We start from the raw sequence: 24,418 nt of genomic DNA on the forward strand, positions 1-24,418 counted from the left end.
GGATGTGAGGCCCTGTTTGGACGCAGTGGAGAAGGGTGCCGAGGGACAGCTCTCTTTTCCCGCCTGCTTAATCTTGGGGTTTTATCATTTGGGAGAAGGGAAAGACATGTTTACATGGCCTTGCATTTGTTTCAAATTATTCATCGGGGTTGGCGAGCCATTGTTCCCCGCTAATGTAAACAGCCGTGTCCCAACAGCACCGCCACCCCGCCAGATCACTGAGGGCCTGTGGATGCCTTATGTCAACTGCCCTGGTTCCTAGCTTTTGGTGAGGTGCGGAGCTGGGTCAGGCCAGATGGCTGCAGATGGGTGGCATCCAGGCCAAGGCAGCATTTCTGCCCCATTGAAGCCCGCGCTGGAGGGTCCCTATCCGCTTTGTCTGTCTTACGATGGAGACTTTGCGTGGACTGGCGTCTGGGAACCGGAAGAGAGGCAGTAGTGGAGGACAGAGGGCCAGGGGCAGAGCTCGTGGTCCGCTGTGTCCGAAGACGCAGGCGCAGGTGCCTGCCTTTCTCTGTGCAGTGGGGTCAAGGACAGGACTCACCCTGCTAGTGCATCATGCCTTCTGAGTCTCAGGAGTGTGTGTTTAAGTTGACCCAGACTCAAGCTCGGGAGAGAGCGGGTTCTTCGTAACCAGTCTGAACACGTTTGGGGCACAACCAGCCAAGCCACGTGTCTGAGGGCTCTTGTTCTGGGGCTCTGCCTTCCCTCTGACCTCCTGTGTGGACCACTCAGATCACTTTGGCCCCCTCTGAGTGTCAGAGTCCCAGCGATGAAATGCACTTAGTAACACACCCTATCACATGAGCTGCTGAGGCCCCTCGGTTCACAGAAAGCGCCCAGGATGCTGGCTCTCTGTTGCTCAGGTAACCAGGCAGTGCCCGGTGCAGACCCACAGGCTAGAGACAGACTCCTGCAGCATGGAGGAGAGGTAGCAGCCCCGTGCACTTTGGGGGTTCCCTACGCAAAGGTACTGGTAGCACTGGGCCGGGAGGGAGCCATCAACAAGACTGTGAAGGCTGTTCAAAGAACTAGTAATACCCCTCCACACACCCCCACTTCCCCCACCCCGCCCTCCCCCTAAAGCGCCCTCCCCCCCCCTGCACCTCCCAGTTGAGCCTCTGGTCCCGCGGCTCCTCTCAGCAAGAGCCACCTTTACATGTGAGCTGGAACCTTCAGTGGCTTTTAGAGTTGAGAGCTCTGTTTGCCTCCTCCGACAGCCACACGGCTGACATTTGAGCTTGCCAGAGAATAATGATGCTCCACGCTGTGGGCCTCAAAGGCGGCCGCGCGGTCTCCTGGGTGGTAAAGTGGTCTGCCGTCCTCGAGCCTAAATAGGACCCAGCTGACAGCCCTGTAGAGCCAAGCTGTCCCCGGTTCAGAGCAGGTCACCCGCCGCCCTCTACCTTTGGCCTCACATCTTTTTGGTCTCAATGGCAAAAGATGTCAGTGTGAAGGAGCGTAGGAAATGTTCAGTGCCAAAGCGTATGTGCACGTACGCATGAAAAGGACGTGTGTGTGTGTGTGTGTGTGTGTGTGTGTGTGTGTGTGTGTGTGTGTCTCGGAGGCTGGGGATTGGCTGGGCACAGCCAGTAGCTCCATGCACACATTGCTTTGTGGTTTTATGTATTTGCCTATTAAAATGACAATACGGCCATGGAACATTAAGGTTTAAGAAGCCCTTCTTTCATTAAACAAACCGACAGCGTAGGGGGTTATGACTCCGGTAATTGAAACATGCTGTTCTGCTCAGGACCAGAGTTCCATAAAGGCCCTTTCAGCCAGTCACACCCTCGTGCCAGCAGCCTCTGGTCAGAAGTGAGCGTCGGCCCTGAGCCGGTGCCTCCCGCCGAGTGGGAAAGACCTCTTGGCAGCCTTCCCCGGCAGTCCTGGCAGCCAGAGGTCAGGGGCTTTTCAAATCTGCCCCTACCCTCCAGGCTTTTGAAATCAATCTGCCAAGCTGTAGACCTTCAGGGTGGCGCAGGCTGCCCTGGCCTCCGGCCTCCGGCCCCCCCTCAGGGCTCCAGGGTCTTATGTTGCCAGCTGTAAACCGTAGGTGGGTTGATGAAGTCGGGGCTGTGGTTAGCCAAGCTCCGTGTGTTAGGGAGACACTTCAGTCTGCACTGTCATCCTGGGTAGAAGAGTCCAGTGGTGGCAGAGGAGAGGCCAGGCTTGGGAGTCGATGTGCCGGGTCTAAAGTCTACCCCTGTCACTTTCCATGTAGCCTGGCGCCCGGAATTCAGGTTCCTCGTCTATAAATGGGCTAACACTTAAATCTGATGGGGTTGGTGCAAGGACCAGAGTTAACATAGGAAAGGGCTTAGAACAGTCACAACCCTCCAGGCCTTGTAACTGACTACTTCTGTGGAGTTCCACTGTTGGAAGATTACCATGGAACACCATGCAGTATGCCTGTGGAGTACTATGAAATACCTCTGGAATACCCTCATGTAGCACCATCATAGCATGCTACCATGGAGTAGCCCCATGCATCATCTCCAGAGTATATGCCATGGAGTACCCTCATCATAGCATGATGCCATGGAGTACCCTCATCATAGCAGGATGCCATGGAGTACCCCACATCATAGCAGGATGCCATGGAGTGCCCCCATAATAGCAGGATGCCATGGAGTACCCCATCATAGCATGATGCCATGGAGTACCCCCATCATAGCTTGATGCCATGGAGTACCCTCCTGCAATACCATCATAGCATGATGCCATGGAGTACCCTCATCATAGCAGGATGCCATGGAGTACCCTCCTGCAGTGTCTCCATGGTGTAGCACCTCTGTGGAGGCCCTTCATTAACTGATGGAGAAATTGATCGTCTCTCTGACCCCCAAGCTCCAGGCATGACATCTCTTCTCCCCCTTTCTCCCTCTTCTCACAGACGTGGATGAGTGTCAAGACAACAACGGTGGCTGCCAGCAGATCTGTGTCAATGCTATGGGCAGCTATGAGTGCCAGTGCCACAGCGGCTTTTTCCTCAGTGACAACCAACACACCTGCATACACCGCTCCAATGGTAAGTGCAGCCTGTGCTGACGAGGCGTGCCTTCCAACCCCGCGGAAACAGGCGGCCCTCTGGTGTTTGGATTCCATATGGATTCCAGGAACCTCAGGGTCGGGGTAGGGGATTTCAGTGGTGACCTCAGTGGCTCTCTTGAGTTACCAGTGTTGTTCTTTGTAAAAATCATTCTAGTTCCTTCCCTCTGCCAACTGTTGGTATTTCTCCTGTCTGTCTGTAGTGTGGCCACAAGTGGTAGATACGACCAAAGAAGTTATCTTCCTTTTTGTGGGAGAGGCTATGGCCAGGAAAGCTGGGACCCTGTTCCCCAGACCCCTTTGAAAGAGGCTGGTGTCCCCTTATGTCTCCATAAGCCTCCAGCACCGGTGATTATCTGCTGCATATTCCTGGGTCACCAGCCTGCTGAGGGACCTTGTGAAGCTGGACAGACTGAGACAGAGCTAGTCACTAGCCAAGCTCAGCAAGTGAAGGTTCTTGGTGTCAGGGCACCGATGGTCCAATCCTGGAGTTTTTTGAAGCCTGGGCCTACAGCAGGGCTGTGAGGTGGGCAGAGCTGGTCAGAAACCAGCATGTATGTGGAACCTGGGTCAACACAGGTGTGGAACCCGGGCAGAGCGAACAGCCGTAGCGAAGACATGGGATCATCAGCTGCTGTGTTGGCTCTGGCTCCCAAAGCAGGCCTGTGTAGGACTGCAGAGGGGCCTAGCAAGACAGTGCCCAGAACCAAGGCTTCTGGGGCCAGGCTGTCCTGAATAGTCAAGGCTGGAGGTGCGAAGTTAGGAAAAACAGCCCACGGTCCCTTCTCCATGCCTGACCTTTGATAAGGAGGGAGAGCTGGAGATTGGCCAATGCAAGACAAGGAGCAAAAAGGATTCCTGCTGGGCTCAGCTCAACAGAGCCCAGGTGTGAACCCAGCTCCTCCGTCCCTTTCTGGGGCCGCTCCTCAGCAAGCTCCCTGTGTGCCTGAGTCTCAGCTTCCTCATTCACAAGAGAGGGGCCATGGCACTGGGCTAGCTGGGTGTCTGAAGCTAGACGGAGGAACTAGTGTGACCGGCTGGCGTTCAGTGGGGCTGAACAGAGGTTGTGGAGTGGAATTCTGGGATACTGTGTGTGGTTTCTGTTAGAAAACGATTCCTGGGAAAATAAAAAGCAAAAATACACTTGAAATATATTGAGACGGTAAACCAGAAGCTTTCTAGTAGATTCTTAGATTGCCTGGGTTTATTTAAGCAATTCCCTTACAGGCAAGTCTGGTTCACTGACCCCTGGCACTACAGTGTCCTCAGAAGGATATGAAGGCCAAACTCGGTGTTTCCTGGACGCTTGCTCCAGACACCAGAGCCACCACACACAGGTGGCCTCAGGGAGACAGGTGCTAATCTTGCTCCTAATAAACACCTGGCTGTGATGCCACTGGGCAGAGCGGTCCAAGATGGAGGCAGGTGATGTAAATGAGGGCCTGCGCCCACAGGGATCAGAAGAAGCAGGCTCATCAGACAGAAAGGAGATGCATGTGACAAGGCCCTGGGTCCTGTCCATGTCGAGGGGAGGGAATTTCTGCGAGTAGCTTACGGTCACACTCCAGGAGCTTATGTGTCCACCAGCACATGCATACCCTCATTTCCTGCCTCTGGAGAGAGCCTCAGGTGGGCTGTGTGGTGAAACCATGCCTCTAGTAGAGTGTATGAGGAAGGACAGACTGCAGGATTGCCAAAAGGCAGCTGTGGCTGGCCCGTTCCAAGCCTTCTTGGCATCTGCTGGCCTGAGAGGTTACAAATTTCTGTGTTCACCACAGGAGATGGGTCGGGGGAGGTAACAACCCTGGGACGAGCAGGGAACTGCTGCCAGGGCACAGGCCTGAACACCACCACCACCACCACGGAGGGCCCGTAGGAAGCTGGCTACGACTCCTCTGACGAGGGAGAAAGCGAGGTTAGGGAAGCCGAGTTGGGACTGGAGCCCGGTTACGTCCGCTGTAGCGGTTCTGTTCAGGTAGTAAGGCCTGTCAGAGAAGAGGCAGGTGGTGGGACAGCGGCCAGAGCTGGAGGCCTCTGTGTGGAAGCCATGGTTGTACTCAGATCAAATGATGAAAAAGGGCTGTGTGGGAGCCTGAAGCAGTTCACTAGGCAGGGTGTGTACAAAGGCCTGGAAGTCTAGGAACCAAGACTGGATGGTGGAATGAAATCGGCAGAAAGAGAGGAGCCCAGGAGGGGAGCTGAGTGCCCAGTCACGGTCAGGATCCTGAGAGGTTGGGGGTGCAGGGAGGAGGTCGTATATCCCGAAGAGAGTAACCATAGAATACTGGCGCTTGGGAGGGAGGGTGACAGTCGATGGTTTTTGGGGAATTTAGGAACTCTAGAGGCTGGAAGGGAAAGAATTGTGTACTGCCCCATATTGGGTACAGGCTTGGACAAGCTCCCCTGGGTTTTTTTTTTTTTTTTTTTTTTTTTTTTTTTGGTTTTTCGAGACAGGGTTTCTCTGTGTAGCTTTGCACCTTTCCTTGAACTCGCTTTGGAGACCAGGCTGGCCTCGAACTCACAGAAATCCACCTGCCTCTGCCTCCCGAGTGCTGGGATTAAAGGCGTGTACCACCACCGCCCAGCTCCTGTGGAATTTTATAAAACTAGGCATACAGATTTGGCTAAAATACTGGGGGGGGGGAGTAGCACTTCATTCCCAGTCTGTGTTGACCGACGTGTGGATGAAAGAGGTCCCTTTTCCTACTGGGAATTCTGAGTGGAACCTCTGGATTTTTGAATCTGGGCCATGTAGCCAATCCAAACGCTCCTGGGGAGCTTCTTGAAGCCATCTTGCCGGGCAAACAGCAGTGTGTGTCAGGCTTCCGAGGCAGAGGAAAGTGCACACAAAGCCTGGGAGAAGACAGGACACAGGGTCCTGGGTGGGCAGGTAGCCTACCTCCAGAGGCACAGTCCGCGGCTGGCACAGGCGCCCACCGTAGCATCAACCACAGTGATGTGACTCACCACTCAAAAGTCAGAGGCGGCCTGGAAGTGCTAGGATGGGGCTCCTTGCCTCTGATTCTGTGGCTCCTGGGAAAGCAGCTGGATTCCTCTTGTCACCTGACTGGCTAATTCCTCTCCAGATCTCTGGACCCACCCACCCACCCAAATCATAGACTGTTTTGATTAGATGCATGCAAGAGGCAGGCCAAGGTCAGTCTGGGCTCCTGGCCTAGGAACAAGGCCATGCAGCTCAGCCCTTCTGAGTAGCCTGGCTTCCTAGGCGCCAGGGTAAACCCTGGCCTGAGGCTCATGGATCAGGCCCAGGCTGGATTGGAAGCACTGGTTTCTTGATTTCAGATCCCCTGGGTCCTCTGCTGTCACATTGGCCTCTTTGGGTCCTTTGGCTATTTAAAAAAATAAAAAATAAAAAAAAAAAAGCACTTGGGGAAAATGCTTTGAAGTACCCATGTGTAAAATCTGCCCTAGGGGTGTGACGTGTAGACAGTTAATTCCTTCTGGTCCCCAGAACCAGAATTGGCGTGGCTTGACTTGACATGGGCAATGCTCAGGCTGCACTGGATGGATGGGAAGGGCCCCTGGGGCTGTTGGAATCTGCCTAGTCCCTCCACTTAGCACTTCCTGGTACTGGCTTTGGTGACAGCCCACAGCTCCGCCACTGCTCAGCCTCTGGCCCAAGCTCTAACAATGCCTCCTCTGGCCCTCAGCCCAAGGGCCACGCCAGAGTCAACCCAGCCTCTGCTACACCAGGCTAGCCACACACCTGACTACTCAGAGGCTCACACACTGGGTCTTCTACTTCTCCCACCCCTGCCCTTCCAATCCTTAAAGTGTGTCAAGTTCATGCTCCAGGAAGATAGGTCCTCCTGGATGACTTTCCCCTTTTCCGCAGGGAAGTATTATTTCCTCCAGGCTAACCCATACTGGCTGGATCTGGAAGGGCCTCTGAAGGCCCAGGACTCCCACCTCTGTGAAGCAATGTTCCCCTCTCATCTCCCCACTTACAGGATCCAGTTAGTTGTGTACAACCCTGATGCCTTCGGATCCTAGTTTGGGGCCATGTGACTTTTTTTTTTTTTTTCAGTCTAGAACAAGATTGACTGTGAATCCCCTCTATGACTATGAGCTGGGACAAGCGCCTCAGGAATTCTGGCAATTTGTTTTTCTTACCTGAGGGGTGACCAATGGAGCCATGGTAACCACGGTCACCTCATTGACTATGGTGTCCTGAACACTCCTGTTGGCCCATGGGGTGGGACATTGAGGTGTACCTGCCTCTTTGTGCAGGAAACTGTTCCGCAGGATTGGGCTTAGAGTCTCACTCAATAGCTGCTGTGGGCCAGCCTTGGCGGGGCTGGAGGCAGCAGAGTGAGAGGAAACATCACCTTGTTTTGGTTTGGTTTGGTTTTTCGAGACAGGGTTTCTCTGTGTGGCTTTACGCCTTTCCTGGAACTCACTCTGTAGCCCAGACTGGCCTCGAACTCACAGAGATCCTCCTGGCTCTGCCTCCCAAGTGCTGGGATTAAAGGCGTGCGCCACCACCGCCCAGCTGAAACATCACCTTGTTATAGGAAGCAACACAAGCTCACAGGGGAGTTTTAAAAGCTGCGGGTAGCCAAGGCTAGCCCCAGGGCACCCCCCAGCCCCAGGGCACCCCCCAGCCCCAGGGCACCCCCAGCCCTGGGGCTTCCCCTAGCCCCAGGGCTTCTCCTTTCATTTAGTGTGAGATGGCCCTCTGCTGTCTTGTCCAGGTTTGCTTCCAATTCACAGACTCCAGCGATGGGCTAGCCTCGGCCTCTGGAGTAGCCGACACTGCCACTGTGCCCTACTCTACCTGGCTCCCGAGGCCATTTGGAAGGCTTGTCCTCCATGAGTATGACAGGGTTGCAACTCCTTGCGGCTAAGGACACTGTTCATCACAAGGCTAAGTGCCAGGGCAAACTGAAGCCTTTGGAAGGGCCAGGGTGGTAGGAACGGGAAGATGAGGGAGGCAGGGCTGAGCAGGGCTGGGTTGCCCTGGCGGTGGTGGGTGGGGTGGGCAGGCATTGTTGATAGGTCCTCAGGTCCCGTGCTGTGAATAAGGAGACAGTGAAGTCTGTGCTGGGGATGGGTGGAGAGACAGATCCAGAGGCTCACACCTGCAGACCCTACCCAGGCGAAGGGGACCCCCACCACAGAGAGGCCGGACACGCCTGGCTTCCTTGAGCTGGACACCAGATCTGGCCACAGGACAGGCTGTATTGCAGACTCATGAGCTGCTGTTCCCCAGCAAGGACATGGAGCCGACCTAAAACCATTCCACATCTGGCTGAGCATCTTCTGCATATGCTTAAGCACATGTGTAAATGAAGGCAAAGGACCCCAGTGTCTTCTGTCCCTGGCACTCACCTAGGACTCGGGGCCACATGTTCACGCCATGGTCGTTGAGGGAGAGTCTCCGCCATTCAAGGCTTGGGCTCCTGAGAGCTGGCTGGTGCAGAGAAGCAGGCAATACAGAAGGTTCCAGGAGTCCTTCTCAATGGCTGACCCAGGTCCACAGGACTCAGGAGGAGTCCTGGTGTAGCAGACACCCTCCCCACCTGACACTTCGCCCCTCCTCCCACCCTCCCCTCTACACTTTGCAGTTTTTGCTGTGAACTCAGTTATACAGACAATGGCTGCTACTACAGACAGAAAACATGATTCCTATTTGTCCCCAAGCTGAACGTCTCCAAATCCCTGGGTACCCAGTGAACGGGTGTCTTTTGATGCCGCTGTTGCTGGCTGTCATGTGCCACTGACCTGCGACAGGTCTGACTCTCAGGGTCAGGGGCCATGATTTCAGTCATATAGGAGTCCAGGTCAGAGGCTAAGGGACTCTCAGCTTGTTTAGAAGGCACCGTCAGCTCTGGAATTGCCATTGACAATTTCTCACAGAAACTGCTCACAGTTTCTGGATACAGTTGTGTCTCAGAGGGTCAGGTTGTATGAAAATGACCTTGGGTTAAGTTACACTTGGTTGTTGTCCTTAGTAAGCCACACCAGAAGCATCTGGAGATCTGTTTATTTTATCTGGAACTTTGGAGAAGTAAAATACCCCCAATACAACTCGAGACAAAATAATAGGGATTTTAATGACTTTTTGTTTTGAAGTCATTCTAGATTCATAAAAGCTTTTTAAAAAAAGTCTTAAAGAGAGGCAGAGGTACCCTCCACCCAGTTTTCCCCAAAAGCAGCATCTTAGGTCACTAGAGTGTAATACCAAGCCAGGAAGTGAGCACTGGCACTGTGTGTGTGTGTGTGTGTGTGTGTGTGTGTGTGTGTGTGTGTGTGTTCGCACACGCGCCTTTGGTTAGTGCAGATTGGAATCAAGAATTTGTATTTGGGGCCAGCAAGATAGCTCAGCAAGTCAAGGTTCCTACTAGCGAGCCCCGTCTAATGACCGGAGACAGACTCCTGGGACCCACCTAGTTGAAAGAAGAGAGAACAGGCTTCCACAAGTTGACCTTTGACCTCCACACATATGCTGTGGCATATGTACACACGCACGCAAACACGTGATAAAAAAGAATTTGCATTTTAAGAACAACTCTACTCTCTGCCAGGCACTGACATGCCAGAAGAATGACTTAGAAGACTCCATCGTTTACTGCCCAAGCCTGTGCGCGTCTAAGGAAGGAGTCACTATTCGTAATTGTAGCAGAGTGGTGGGTGTTAACTCGGTCATCCAGGGAAAAACCAAGACGGTCTCCAGTGGTTCTTCATTTGACCTTAGCCTTGAGGTGACACTGCCAGTGTTAAGCCCTTGAGCCTTATGAGATGGACACTAGCCACTCCATGGCACAGACAGGGGTGAGAAGTTCAGAGCCTCATGTAAAGACCGGGTCCAAGGGTTCTGGCCCTTAGGAGCAGCGACAAGACAAGAACCCAAGGGATCTGAGTTCAAGTCATGACTGCCTCCTTGGCATTTGGCCCATGGTTTCCCACTTCTCTTTTAGGTAGAAAGCAATGGAGATCAAAAGAGGGGAACCATTTCTTTACCCAACATGCTAGCAGCCGGTGTTGGGACTGTGGTACCCACATGTGTGCAGGCGTGGGTGTGATATGCTGCTTGATTGGCACATGCACAGAGGAATAGATCCGAGGGGCCATAGACTAGTCAAACGGAGGGCACTGAGGTTAGTCTGGCCCTGGGGACCTATGGAGCAAGGGGCTTGTGAAGCCTCTGAGAGCTGGTAGCTAACTAGAGAAGGGATGAGCAGTCACGTACGGACTGAGGGCTACCACAGTGTGGGTGGGGTAAGGAAGGAGACTTGGGGGGGGGAAGAAGAGTCTGTGGTGGGAATGAGATAACAAGGGGCTGTTGGGGCCATCTGGCCATGGACCAATGGCAGCTGAGCCTAAAACAGCCTCTGAAGACAAAGCCTCAGAACCACTGGCTAGCTGTTACACAGATTTCTCTGTCACTTGTCCAGAAGAGTGTCAAGGAGGGTCCTCAGACACCCCTGTCCTCCAGTGCCATCTGGTCAAGGGGACCAGAGCCTGGCAGAGTGGGTATCAGTGTTTACACTCATGTGTGCACCGTGCAGCCTCACTAGAGGGGATTGCTCTCACCCTGCCCTGGGCCTGATGTTCCTTTGCGTGACTGCTTTTGAGTTGCCTCCAGCCCGGTCTAGACTGCGAGTCCACTGCCTCCCTTGTCCCAGGGGCCGCCACCCTCTTCCACTGTTAGGTCCAGCAGCGGCAGCGCCATCGTCCAGCCCGGCCTTCTCTCCATTCCCCGGTGTTCTTTAACCCCTAAGATCCCGACTGCAGGTTCCATTGCCTGTTGGAGAGGGTGGCCCCGGAGGAGTCTAAAGACTGCCCGCTCTCCAAACTGGCAGAACCAAGGGAGACAAGAAACGGTGTAGCAGGAGTTTGGAGTTTGCCAACTCGGTCTTGAGGCGTGGATGTGGGAGCCACATTTCTAATGTAAGATCACCGTCCATCTTGAGGGGGGCACGGAGATGAAGCAAGCGGGGAGTTGGGCCGTCACACTCCCAGACACCCCACAGGTCCCATGAGCAGGATGGCTTGGGAGAAGGTGGCAGGGAGGGACGTGGAGAGGGGGTTGATAGGATGGCCGAGGGGAAGGTGAAAGGGACATGACAGGGGGGGGGGTGGTAGGATACCTGACAGGGAAGTGACAGGAGTATGGCTGAGGGGAAGGGACAGAAAAAACCATGAAGGGGGAGGGGAAGGTGACAGACAGACGGGGGGGAGGGATGGCTGAGGGGAAGGTGACAGACAGACAGGGGGATGGCTGAGGGGAAGGTGACAGACAGACAGGGGGATGGCTGAGGGAAGGTGAAGCGACAGGGGATGCTGAGGGAAGTTGATGGGGAGATGGGGGGGTGACAAGAGTCAGGTGGAGCGTTAAAAGGGGCTGATTAATAAAGAAGTGACAGGAAGATGGCTGAGGAGGAGAAAGTGACGAGGTGACGAATGGGGACGATGACAAGAAAATGGCTGAATGGGAGAGAGGAGACAAGAAGGTGGCTGACGGGAAGGTGACAGGACAGGCCGAGACAATAGCTGAGGAGAAGGTGATGGGACAGGCAGAGACAATCTGGAGGAGGTGACGGGAGAGGAGGTGACGGGAAGGGGGGGGATGTCTGACGGAGGAGGCGTGACAGATGTGACGGGATGTTTGAGGGGACAGAACAGAGTGCCTGTGGGAAGTTGATAAAAAGCAAGGCCAAGGGAGACGGAGCAGGAAGATGGCTGAGGGAGAGGTGACGGGAGAATGGCGGAGGGAGCTGACCACTGACCGGGAAGTGACAGGGTGCGGAGGGGAAGGTCACTGGGAGTGGCTGGGGAGAAGGTGACCAGGTGGCCAGGCAGGTGTGAGAAGGGTCAGCAGGCCTTCAGGAGAGCCAGCCTCCCTCAGCTTTGCACTTGGGACCGGCCTGTGACTCACGTCCTCACCGAGGTGCTGAATGTTTCAGTGGCGGGTGCTTCTGAACAAGGCAGAGCTTTGTTCTCTTTACAGAATAGACTGACTGGGAGTCAGTGGGGCCTGAATGACAGGGTCAGTCTGCTTTTTTTTTTTTTTTTTTTCTAGATATGGCCCAGGGCCTTATACAGAACAGCCGATTTCCTACATTTTTAGGAGCTGAAAATGCCAAGTCCCATCAGAATCTGTGGTTAAGGGTCCTGGAGAATGGTGTGTACAGAGAGAGCACCTGCCCTCCTTCTCCTCAGTGGCTGGTTCAGGCCCGGCCTCTGCTGGGGTCTGAAAGGGTCTGAATGAAGGAGGGAAAAAGCCTTGAGGCTCTGGGATCTCATTGGAGGTCAGGATCCTAGGACACCGTGGAGTCTCAGACCTCCCCGTGTGTGTCCTTGGGGGGCAGAAGCAGCAAGATTCTACTTGTCATCTGCTAGGCACTTCAGTGACCCTACAGTACCCTAGTTCCTCTGCCCCACCTCTGTGGCACGACACTTAAAAGGCCCCCATCTTTGTACCTGGGTACATCCTCCCCAGACCATGGGCTTGCAGGAGGAGCAGATCCAAAGCAGGTGCCCCCCAGACCATGCGCAGGGGCAGTTGCATCACAAGGCCTGGGCATGGGGTGGGGTGTGGGAGCAGGGGAGCGCTCACCCACGCATTTGCTCACTCTCTCGTCAGTCAGCCCACAGCAAAGAAGATTGTGAGCTGTTTTGGTCCCTTCTTGCTGTTATAACGGCTCGGGAGTATTTCTGTTCTGTTCTGGAGGCTATGAAACTGAAAGACCAGCTCCAGAACGTTCCACATCTGGTGAGGACATCTCTGCTTCACAGATGTTGCCTCTTTCTGAGTCCAAATGTAACAAAAGGCAGGGGTCAAAGGGCCGAGCTATTGCCTGTGCCTATTTCTGAGGGCATTCACCTCACCCCTGAGACCTACCAGCCTAATCCTTCATAAAGACCCCACTCCTTTCTTATACTGTTGTGGTCGGGGTCCCATTTTAGTGTGGATTAGGAATGAAATGTTCCCTCCAACCAATATCCAGACTCCTGAGGCATGGAAGCAGGGCCCTGCCTGGCATGCCCCCCTGAGTCGGCCGTGGTCAGAGCAGTGGGAAAAGCCAAGATCACGCCACTTCTGGGATCCGAGCTCACAGTGGAGTCAGGCCTGGCTGGGAGCTGCTTGGCAAAGGCCACCTTTGGGGTATAGGAATTTGGGGCAGGGATTGCCGTCAGTGCAGTCTCTGAGCTAATATCCCAACACTAACTCCGTCCAGGGCCCCCCTGCCTCTTCCCACTCCCCCACCCCCCAGGCTGGTCCTCCAGTCTTCCACCTTTGTCTTTGGCTCGGCCTCTCCTGCTCTCCTTTAACCTCGTCCTGAAGGCTGACTGGACACTTGGCCTCTCTCACCCTGCCTCAGCCACATGAGCCCTAGCCAGGCCCAGCTCTGATCCCTTAAACGTTACGGTGGCTTTCCACTGGGGATTGCCCTGATGCTCACAGCCACCCTGCGAAGTGCCTCAGATAAGTGCCACCGTGTCCCTGGGTGGGAAATGGCTTCTCTTCCTGTGCAGTACTGTGGTGTGTGTGTGTGTGTGTGTGTGTGTGTGTGTGTGTGTGTGTGTGCGCGCGCGTGCGGCAGGGTGGGGGGAGGGGTTGAGGGGGACTTAAAGATGGGGTAGATTTCTGATACCATGGCCAACTCTTTCTTTCTCACTTCCAAATTCCAGTGAGTAAGCCCACAGACAGAGCCGCCCTGTCCCTCGCGAGAGTCCCCAGCCAAGTCACGGCTTAGCATCCCGTGAGTGTGCATGGCTGTTGGCCTCCCGTCAGTGGTTCCCCAGATACGATTCTCACATCTTGGGAAGCAAGCCAGGCCTGCGCTCCAGGGGCCCCACCGCAGCGCCCCCTTTGAAGGCCTTCCATCACCGACTATGGGGGGCTGGGACAGGCCATGTAGGGTTGCAGGCTCCTCGAACTCCTTGTCTGCTGTAGACCAGGTGGGCGGGAGGACGGACATCCCTGGCACTTAGCGTGGAGATTTATGGTGCTACTGGAAGAGGCCTGGCCTGGCCCTGTGCGGTCTGGAATGGCCCTCAAGGCGGGGACAATAAATCCATCCCATTATTTTTTATGAGCCTCCCACCCCATAAACAACTCCTCTGGCTGGTAAGCCAGCTTCACGTACTTCTCCTGGCCTGGCCTCAAGCCGGCGCCAAGGGCACCACAGGGCCGACTTCTCAAGGCTGGCGGGGGGATCTTTCCACAAGGCTGTCGGCCCTTGGGGGCTTTCAGGAATGGGTAGTGAAAGGTAGAAGGTGAGCCGCAGCCCAGAGGGAACAAGACGAGAGATGGTCCATCCACCTGGCCCGAGGCCCCTTCTCAGTGATCAGTCCTCAAGCCTTGGTTTCTCGCTGTGAAAGTGAAGCACATGTCAGAATTGGTCCGGGGATGAGAACGAGGTTGTGTGCACAAACTGTGTCCCTCAGGAAGTGTCCATCCCTGGGCTCCCCAGCACTGGGTCACCAGCACATGCATCATAGACAGCCAGAAAGCTTCCAGCTGAGGATGGCTGGGCCTGGCACTGGGCCTGGATTTTGATGGCTCCTGAGGGTCATCTATGGGGTCCTGCTATCCCATTGGTGGGATGTAGGGTTCTGGCCATTAGCAGAGACTGGCTCTGAACTCAGGCCTGGCAGCTTGACCACATACCTAACAAACAGGCAGACGGGGAAGGGAGGAAGGGGGGGGGCAAGAGCAGAGGGTACTGTGCCGCCTAGGCCCCTGAAACACAGAGAACCCCAGCCTTGCCGTGCATCCTGCCCTCTGCCCAGGTCAGGGCTGCCAGCTGCTGACCTCTGGCCAGGTGAGTGCAGCTGTTACCAGCTCTCCCTGAGCCTTCACACATCCAGCCCGTGACCACGTCCTTCCCCACTCGACCTTCCCCCAGCTCCCCACAGCATTCTAACTCAGATCTCCATGGCCCGTCCTTGCCACAAATCCACCCCTGCCAAAATCCTGCCACTCCGTGGCCCTGTCTCCTCACACGGCTCCCTCTGTCTGGAGCTCCTGTCTGCTCTGACCATTGCTCCCTAGAGAACCTTCTCAGATGTCTGGGCTGCGTGGCGGCTTTGATTTATAAAGTGCTTTCCTGTTCCGTGAGCAGAGCACAGCCTAGAGAGGCCACCCAGGGACACCCAGCACTTACTTCCCCATGGGTCTCTGGTTCAGTCAGGACTTACACCAGACACTGTGGCCATCAGGTCAGCTGATCTTCCAACCCCACCAGATCCCTCCCAAAGGGTCTGCCCCCATAGTTCATCTGCCAGAAATACAAGAGTCCCTCGGCCTCGTTTGCCCAGCCTTTCTCATGTAAGCTGGCTTCTCCAGGAGACACTTCCGGACTCTTACCCCACCCTCCACCCTTCCCCATCCCGCTCTCCCGATCCCAGTCCACCTCTGCATGGCACTGTGCACGAACGCCTGTTTTTACTAAGCACCACCTTTAGATTAGACTAAATGGTGGGAGTATCCTTGGGGACACAGAGAGGCAGCATTCCAGGTGTCCTCCCAGGATCTGGTAAGACCAAAGCTACCCTGAGAAGGACATCCACAGCTAGCGGCCTGGAATCTTTCTGCATCGTGTCCGGGGGCCAGCTAAGCATGGCATGAGACAGCCTGCCCCCACCATGTGACTCCCTTTAGGGATCCTGTGGGAAGGGATAAGGTTGATGAGTTAAAACAGAATGGGTACTGTTTTACATGTAAACATGACCTGTGCCACATTTGGGACATACAATTAGGAAGCACTTACCATTTATCTGAAATCCAGTCTGGCTGGCTATACCATGTGGCTGTTTGCTTGGAGAAAGTGAGTGACTCGTGGCCCAGTGGGCCGGAGGCCAGCCCAGTCTTAGGTCTTAGTCCATCTCACAGCCAGACTTTCTCCAAAGCCACTGCTAGGTCCTCGGAGAGGCTTCAACTCGGTTGTGGTGACACCTAGTGACCAGCCTAAGAACTTCAAGAAGTGAGGAGGAAGGAAGGGTGGCCGCCTACCTCTCAGAAGGGCTGACAGGAGGCTGCCCCAAAGTGACACTTTCCATGTCCTTCAGCACTCTTTTAAAAAGGGGGCCTCAAAGCCTTCTGTTCACAGGTGAGACACTGACCAAGTCCTAAGAGCACACTAGCAAAGAAGCTGCAGTGAGGCATGGGGTCACATCACCCGCCTCTGCCACACAGATCCTCCTTGGTAACTCGGCATACATCTGTCCACATGTGTCTGCAGACACCTCAGATCTGTCTTCCCAACTGTCTGTGAAGAGTGCCCTGTTTCTTGGAGGCAGCTTTCCCAGAATCCAGGAGATGGGACAGGCCAGGGCACACCCGGCGGTGGGGGGTGGGAGTGGGGGTCCTGAACTGTCCAAAGTCTAAGCCCTGTCTCATCCAGCACAGAGAGAGACAGGAATAGTCTCAGTAGGCAGTGGCCACTGAGGGGGCAGATCAGTATCCCAAAGAGCCCAGGGGCTGTCCTTTTTTGAGGCTTTGGGGGAGAGGGGGGCTGCACTGAGCCCTGTAGGAGGAACAGGGTGCTTCCCAGGCAGAAGGGACAGTGAGCTGGCCTCTGTGCTCAGTCACATACCCAGCTGGGACCTAAGACCCTAAGAGCCCCAGAAAGAGCATCTCTGTGCCCTGTATGTTCCAGATGAGATAGAGGGGAGGCGAGAAGGAAGGTGGGGGACCAATGTTGCCAGTCAGAGACCAGGCTGATGGGATGGGAAGTGAGCATTATAATGGCCACTGGAGACCTGGGGCAAGGGCCCCCGCCTCTCATGAGCCACCGCGTCCCTGTTGCTGGAGTTGCGACATTCTCAGCGCACAGCTCCTGGGTGGTTTGTGCAAACTGCCCATGGGGAATAAGTGGCTCTGGCTGTCGTCATCCAGAGAGAGCTGGACAGCCCAGAGCGGCTATACCATCTCCTTTGGCTTCTGTGTTGTCCCGTGGTCCAGCCCTTCACCCTAGTCAAGTTATCGGCCTGTGCGTGCCTCTGTGTGCCTGTCTCTGAAGGGCATGTGGTACCCTGGCCTGTGCATGCCTCTGTGCGCCTGTCTCCAAAAGGCATGTGGTACCCCAGCTTGCATCCCTCTAAGGTTGGCCTGGAGAACTGACAGGATGACATATTTATAGGTTGACACAAAACTTGAGCCCCGGCAGTTACCCCAGGGATCCTCATTATCATACTCTCTTCCCAGCTCAGTCTGCACCTCCCTTCATGTGGCTTCTCAGGGGTTCTTCCAAGGACATGAGCTAGGTTTGTTTTTCCCTGATAGGCTGGGGCAGTTCTAGACTATGGACACCCCCTAAGGTCCCGCCTTCCGAGTTGGAGGGGGTTGGGGGGGGTGGAGCAGGGCCATTGTTCTCCTCTGTGTTTGAAGGACAAGGACTCAGAGAGTGATATTTTGATGAAGTTGTCATAGCAGTGACCCCCGGGAGGCACACACTCCAACTCTGACTTGGGCGAGGATGCCAGACCTGCGTTGAGGGAAGGTGACATTCACACTAATGTGGCTGTCATATCTCCACACACATGGGACCGTCTCCTAGACCGACAGCTGGCCTATGGGAGGAAGCCCTGGTAGGAAAGCACCATGGTGCCTGTCAAAGGATCCAGGCAAGGCCATGGGAAGAGGCACTGGGCCAGGTGTGGCCAGACACATCTTCCCCCATGCTGACCCGCTTCCATGCGTGGTCTGTAAAGCAGGCATACCCCCTTCTCAATCCTGTCAAGAGCAAATGGAATATGGTAAGGGCTTCCGTCGCACGTCCCATCTTCTGGAAAACTCTAGGAGGAGGCTATAAAAGATGTCCCAAATAAGCCTCTGCCCTCCCAACTGCTTCCTCATTTCTCTCAAGGTACTGTGACAGCTTTCCCCTTGTTCCTGGCTTGAATCCTTATCCCTCTAAAGCAGGCAGAGGTCCCCCTGGCACATGCACGTCACCCCTCTGGAGCCTTCCATGGCTCCCTCCTGCCTGGGTTGAGGTCCAAGCACAGCTTGGTCGTCACTTGTCTCACCTTGGAAGCAGGACCCATGGCCGTCTAATCCTGCCCATCAGGTGGAGCTGGGGCTCAGAAGTGAGGTAAGCTGCCCACAGTCATAATAGCATGTGGCAGTTGTGTTGCGGCCCTGGTGATCGATGTGGCAGCTAAGGGCCTTGTCTCCCCATTGCGCCCGGCCTGGTCCAGCACGGAGGAGACACTCAGCCCAAGTTTGCAGAGCGTAATTGGATTTGGATGGATCAGATCAGATTAGCTTCGACCTGGCGGGCAGCCTGGGCTGGCGGGCACCAGGCATGAGAAAACCGGGACTTCTGGGAATGACTGAAATTCTTTCAACTCCTCTGTAGTTGAAACAAGCAAGCTTTCTCTGAACTTGGTACATGTGGCTCCCATACCTTCACCTAGGGAGGTGTGCTAGAAAGCGTGTGGTTTGCAGCCCTCTCAGGAGCAGATGTGGTCCAGGCAGAGGTCTGCGGGAGGACAGAGAAGCAAGACTCGCAGTCCTGAGGCACAGAAGCTATGCTGTGCCACCCCAGCTGGGCCCTGGGCCTGGGGCTGAGTATGCACGGGCTCAGCATGAGTGACTGAGGCCTGTTTGAGAGGTCCACAGGTTGGTGGAGGAAGCAATCTATGGCTGGAAGCTGGCAGAGCAGCCTGGCAGAGGCCACAGAGGCTGGGGAGAAGCTTCCAATCTACAGTCCAAGTCACACTCATGAGACAGGAGTAGCCGATGCCTAGTGCCTTGCATGTCTACTGCAAGGGCATGCCTCTCAAGCCCATGTTTCTCCTTGTTTTAAAAATACAGTTTTTGGTGAAGATCATTATGTTTGCATGTGGTACATTTTAAGCTGTTATGTTTAAATACAACAACTGTATTAACTGTTAGGAACATAAAGAGGACCTGAGTTCAGCTGCACTAATGCCCTCAGCCTGTCCCTACCCTTTGTGGGAAGCATGTATCTCTGGATCCTGACAGAGAGGAACCAAGGCTACAGCGTACCTGCAGAGGGCTTGGTATGGGAGCCTGAGATGGGAGGCTATGCTCGGGAGCCTTGGCTCTGCCTCAAGGTTACAACGGGGACAGAGGCCTTTCACACACACACACACACAGAGAGAGAGAGAGAGAGAGAGAGAGAGAGAGAGAGAGAGAGAGAGAGAGAGAGAGAGAGTGTGTTGTGGAGCAGACTAAGAGAAAGTTTAGGAATCTTCTGGCTGCACCCTTGAGACCAGCTCCGGCGTTCCCTGTCCCCTTCCTGTGGCCCCACTGCTGACCATCGGCTGTTATAGTCACAGTGGGGCTGGACCACTCCCCCAGAGTCTCTCCGGGGTATATGAGCCCTTGGATCATGACTGAAGTCTGGAGACTCTAAAGACTCGGTGCTAACAGATCCTCAGAGGAGAGGGTGTAGCAGTTTCCAAAGCTTGGGAATCTGTGGTCCGGGTTCAGGGCTGCATCAGCTCTGCAGGGACGAATTCCTGGCTGTCTGGTGATGTGCAGGGCTTCTCAGAAGTTGCAATTCTTTGACTAGAAATGGAAATTCAATCTCCTTTTCTTTGCCTCACACAAGCTGAGCGAAACAGGGCCCATGGGCTCTTCCATGCCTAGGAAGAAAAAGCAGGTACTTTAGGGCATTGATCAGAGGCAATCTGAGGCAGCTCTGGGAAATCAGTGTGGCCTGGAGGATAGCCTGGGGATCAGGGGGGTTATGGAATTGATAGAATTAGAGATGGTCTTAGGAAGTCATCTATGGAAGACAAGAGGAAGGAACCAGGAAGAAGTCAGGGAAAACAGCAGACAGTTTGGGATTGTGGACCTTGGGAGAATGGACAGGGGACAGGGGACCAAAAGTCGAATCACAGCTGAAACACTAGAGAGCCACAGAAGTGGCCACATTAAGTAGGGAGAAAAGCGTGGCCTCGGCTCTGGGCTGCCCACCGACTGTTCCCATTCTAAGCGTGGCCTCGGCTCTGGGCTGCCCACCGGCGGTTCCCATTCTGAGTCCAGGGGGCTGCTTAGCAGTCAGACTCTAGACAGGCAGGGTGTCCCAGGAAACTAAGTGTGTTCAGATGGCCAAGGAAGCTCCTATCCTGAAGCCACCTCTGAAGAGTGCTCTACCAGCCAGCACCCACTGGGGAGATGCCTCCCTCAGATCTGCAGGAACAGGCCCTGCCATCAGGAGCCAGGGTCCACAGAGGTACTCGGCCTGTTGAATGCATGCCAAGCACCTGGCATCTTCCTGGATGTGGCTTCAGGGAATGTTTCCACCTAATCCTCAAGGCTAAGGGTCTTGTGCATGTTTACAGGTGAGGCTTGGAGAAGTTAAAAGAGTGGTCTCCGCTGGGCGGTGGTGGCACACGCCTTTAATCCCAGCACTCGGGAGGCAGAGCCAGGCGGATCTCTGTGAGTTCAAGGCCAGCCTAGGCTACCAAGTGAGTTCCAGGAAAGGCGCAAAGCTACACAGAGAAACCGTCTGGGGGTGCGGGGGAGTGGTCTCCAAGGCACACAGCTTATGAGGAAGCGAGACTCACTCCCACGTCTGCTTGACTTTCTTCACAGGGACTCTGTGAATGAAGCTACGTGCCAGAGTGCCAGGTGGGCTCATAGTGGCAACCCTGGTTACTGGTAACCAGCTGAGGTGTTTGTACAGAAATAGGCTGTGGCCACAGGTTAGCTCCCTCCTGGTGACTATTGGACAGCGGTTATCACAACTCTGTCACTGCTCCCGGGCTCAGGTGCTGTTGGAAATTGAGGAGAGGAGAGGGGGTGGTGGGCACTTCCTTCAATGCCTTGGGTGCCTTAACTGTCTGCCCATGGCTCAGTTGGTGATGCTCTGCATTGGTATGGCAGCTTGGCTTGAATTAATGAGCAAATCGAAGGGTCGGGGGAAAGAAGAGCGTGATCAGGTGAAGCCTGGTGCTGGGCAAAGCCGTCTTTCATTTCCACTTGTGAATTAACTTTAGACTGCCATTTCTTTCTTTTTCCTTTTTTATGGTGCTGGGAAGGCCCTAGGTGACCACGGCTGCCCTCATGCTAGCCGAAGTTCACTGAGTCACACAACCAGCCCAAGAGACTTAGCCTTTTAAACATGTCCTATGTTACTGAGGGTCCATGTACAGCACACAGGGTCACAGTTACACTCTTTGCCTAGAGATCCAGTGTGGCCCCCTGAGGAAGAGAGGTGATCTCATGTGGTCACGCCTCAGGGGTGTCTTCCCCTCTCCCAGACAGCTTCAATTGTCATGCTCTTTCAGACGGGGGTGACATCAGGTCTCAGAGCTACTGTGCAGCACACAGTGACTCTCTGGCCTTTGATTTGCTCCGGCCTCTTGATGGACTTGTGACCTACAACCTCTCACTTGACCCCTGACCTCATAAATTCTGGAAACTCCTCATGAATCACCAAGAAGATAAACATCAACTAGGGTCATCAGAAGGAGGTTCAAGCCACTCCAGGAAAACAGGGGAGGAGATGGAGTTTATTGAGTGGATACGAAGGTATCCTGGAGCCATTGGTGGCTAAGGAGAGAATCCAGATGGCCTGGACGGAGGGCAGTGCTACACAGCTAACTCTCCAATCTGCTGTCAGGCGGGAGCTGTGCCCCCTGTCATTTAGACTGTACCTTCAGGGCCCTGTGGCACTGGGGCAGAATGCACCTGTGGTTGAGTGTGTGTGTGTGTGCACACACACATGCGCGTGTACATGGGAGTGGTGCCTGCCGTAGCTGACTAAACACACCCACCACTGGGTTGGGAGCTCCACTAGTCATGTCTCCACAGCCCGAGGTTTCCTTCTCTCGTCTCCTCTCACGGGCCTCCAACCGCTGTCTTGTCTGTCTCTCTTCCCAGAGGGTATGAACTGCATGAACAAAGACCATGGCTGTGCCCACATCTGCCGGGAGACGCCCAAAGGTGGGGTCGCCTGTGACTGCAGGCCCGGCTTTGACCTTGCCCCAAACCAGAAGGACTGCACACGTAGGTAGATGGAGGCAAATGGGTCAGACACCCCCATGCGTCTCCTACCATTGCTTTGTGGCGGGTCTGCCCAGGGTGAGGGAGGGATCTCAGCACCCTGGAGTGGGGTGGGGGGCAGGGAGGATGGAGTCTGCTGAGGGGATTGGGGGAGCTGGAGGGATGGGTCCTGACCTCCCAGCTTGGGATTTTCTACACCTGGTATGACACACATATGTCAATACATGTCAACACATGTCAACACAGCCCCAGGCACTGGCTTGGCCCATCTGTAGAGCCCTGAACTCACACTCTCCTGAGGGGATGGAGGGTTACAGCTCTGAGGTCTAAAATCCCCTCTTTGTCTGTCAGCCCGAGAGGCCCTAGGTGACAGAAGAGTGTAAAGAACCAAGGGAGAGTGGACAGGAGGGAGAGGGTGGACGGGATGGGGTGAACCCAGTGATGACATTTTCCCAGGTTCAAAAGTCGGAACCCAGGGTGAGGATATAGTTCAGGTAAAAGAGCACTTGCCATAGCCGGGCGTGGTGGCACACGCCTTTAATCCTAGCACTTGAGAGGCAGAGGCAGGCGGATCTCTGTGAGTTCGAGGCCAGCGTGGACTACAGAGGGAGTTCCAGAAAAGGCCCAAAACTACACAGAGAAATCCTGTCTCAAACTCCCCTCCCCCCAAAAAAAGGAGCACTTGCCTGGCCCAGAGCCCTGGGTTCCACCCCAGCACTGCATAGACCAGGTGTGGTGGTCCACACCTGTAATTATAGCATTTGGGAGGTTGAGACAGGAGGGGGAGTTCAAAGTCAACCTCAGCTATGTAGATAGTTTGAGGCCAGCCTGTGCTACCATAAGAGCCTGTCTAAAATAAAATAAAATAAAATAAAATAAACAGAACTCAGTGACCTCCGTAGGACTGATTACAAACCATGAGCCCCATATCTGGTCTGAAGAAGACAGAGTCCAGAGGTACCATTTCAAGGCCTGCTTGCTGGCGTGGAGATATCTGCCCCAGGACTCAACATAGTACAGCCTCTTTTTATTTGGGGTACGGGAAAAAGGTTTCGCTGTGTCCTGGAACTTTCTCTGTAGACCAGGCTGGCCTTGGAATCACAGAGATCTATCTGCCTCTGCCTCCAAAGTGCTAGGATTAAAGTCGTACGACATCATACCCGTCCCTTGTCCAACCTCTCATCGTGGGCATCCAGGTCATGAGGAGGAATGGACTTGGGAAAGGAAACAGAGCTTAAGACATTCACGGTTTCCAGAGCATCCAACCCAACACACCCTGCCAACCGCTTTGTGAGAAGGCAGCGGGCTGCAGGCTGTGCTCACAGGTCGTGGAGACACCCAGGATAAATTTTATTCCTTCTGGGTCTGCCGAGAACAGAGAGAGTTCTTCCAACTCAGCCCGGCCACAGCTTCATCAGTCTCACACTGTGGTGTTGCAGAAACATGTCATGCCCAGGGAGCCTGCTTCTGACTCTTGGAGAATGCGCTCCCGCCTGCCTGAGCGTCTGTGGTTCTTGACCAACTCCACTATAAAGGCCTCAGCTTTCCTCTATGCCTCTATTCTGGACAGAAGACAGCTGGACCACCATCCCCAGCCACTGTGATTCTCTCAGCTCATCTTCCCTGAACAGTTGCCAAGGCCCTGGGGACCCATGAGCATCTGCTGTTGTCCCTGCCCCCAGGGGCTCATGCTCCAACCCTCTAGGCTATCTACCCGACTCCCAAAGTGGAGGCACCTTCTTCATCCGAGTGTTTTGTGAACTTTTCCTAGGGAGATGGGAACAAGGGCCTACTCACCCTAGATAGTGACAGACCTGGGTATGATTTCACCCCAGTCCAACCTGGGGAAACCAATGAGTTTACTGGGCTTATTTACGAAGTATGAATGACCTCGAAGCAACCACACCACCAGAAAGTCTCGTGCCAGCGTGGATGATTCCTTTCCCCACCGCTGCAGACAGGATCTGCCACCTCATCCATCAGCCTTCCACATTCTCTGTATTCTATCACCACCTCTGACCACATCTGGGGCAGAATTGCATACATCTGTTCAGATAAAGATGACAGTTGCCGCTATATTCAAGGATAACATGCTACAACATCTGGCCATGGTCAGGATGTAGGCCAGTCTTTCTCATTACTGCCAGGTCTTTTCCATGGGACAAGGCAGGACAGAGATAGCCTAGGCCCTAGCCTGGCCCCACAGATGGATTCTTCCAACTTCAGAGAAAACACTTGCTACCTGGCCACTTTCGGAGCAGATGGGGCTGACTATAATTCTCCCAGTCCTCGCACCAGGCGAGGACAGGAGCCAGGCACAGGTGACAGACAAGCATGTTCTCCAAAGACTTGCTCCATGCAGACACTAGCAAGAGGGCTTCCAGTGACCTCACTGAGCCAACTTACCACTAT

The 24,418-nt window shown here is 54.5% G+C and overlaps 1 protein-coding gene across 1 annotated transcript in view; it reads left to right on the forward strand.

The window, feature by feature from the left end:
* Positions 1-24,418, forward strand: part of Scube1 (signal peptide, CUB domain and EGF like domain containing 1) — a 124,896-nt gene that overhangs the window by 47,402 nt on the left and 53,076 nt on the right. The window contains 2 exon segments of the mRNA XM_028856745.2: positions 2,897-3,031; positions 21,884-22,009. Of these exon segments, the coding sequence (XP_028712578.1) occupies positions 2,897-3,031; positions 21,884-22,009 (261 nt within the window).

The sequence above is a fragment of the Peromyscus leucopus genome, chromosome 20, assembly GCF_004664715.2.
Source record: "Peromyscus leucopus breed LL Stock chromosome 20, UCI_PerLeu_2.1, whole genome shotgun sequence".
Lineage (NCBI taxonomy): Eukaryota > Metazoa > Chordata > Mammalia > Rodentia > Cricetidae > Peromyscus > Peromyscus leucopus.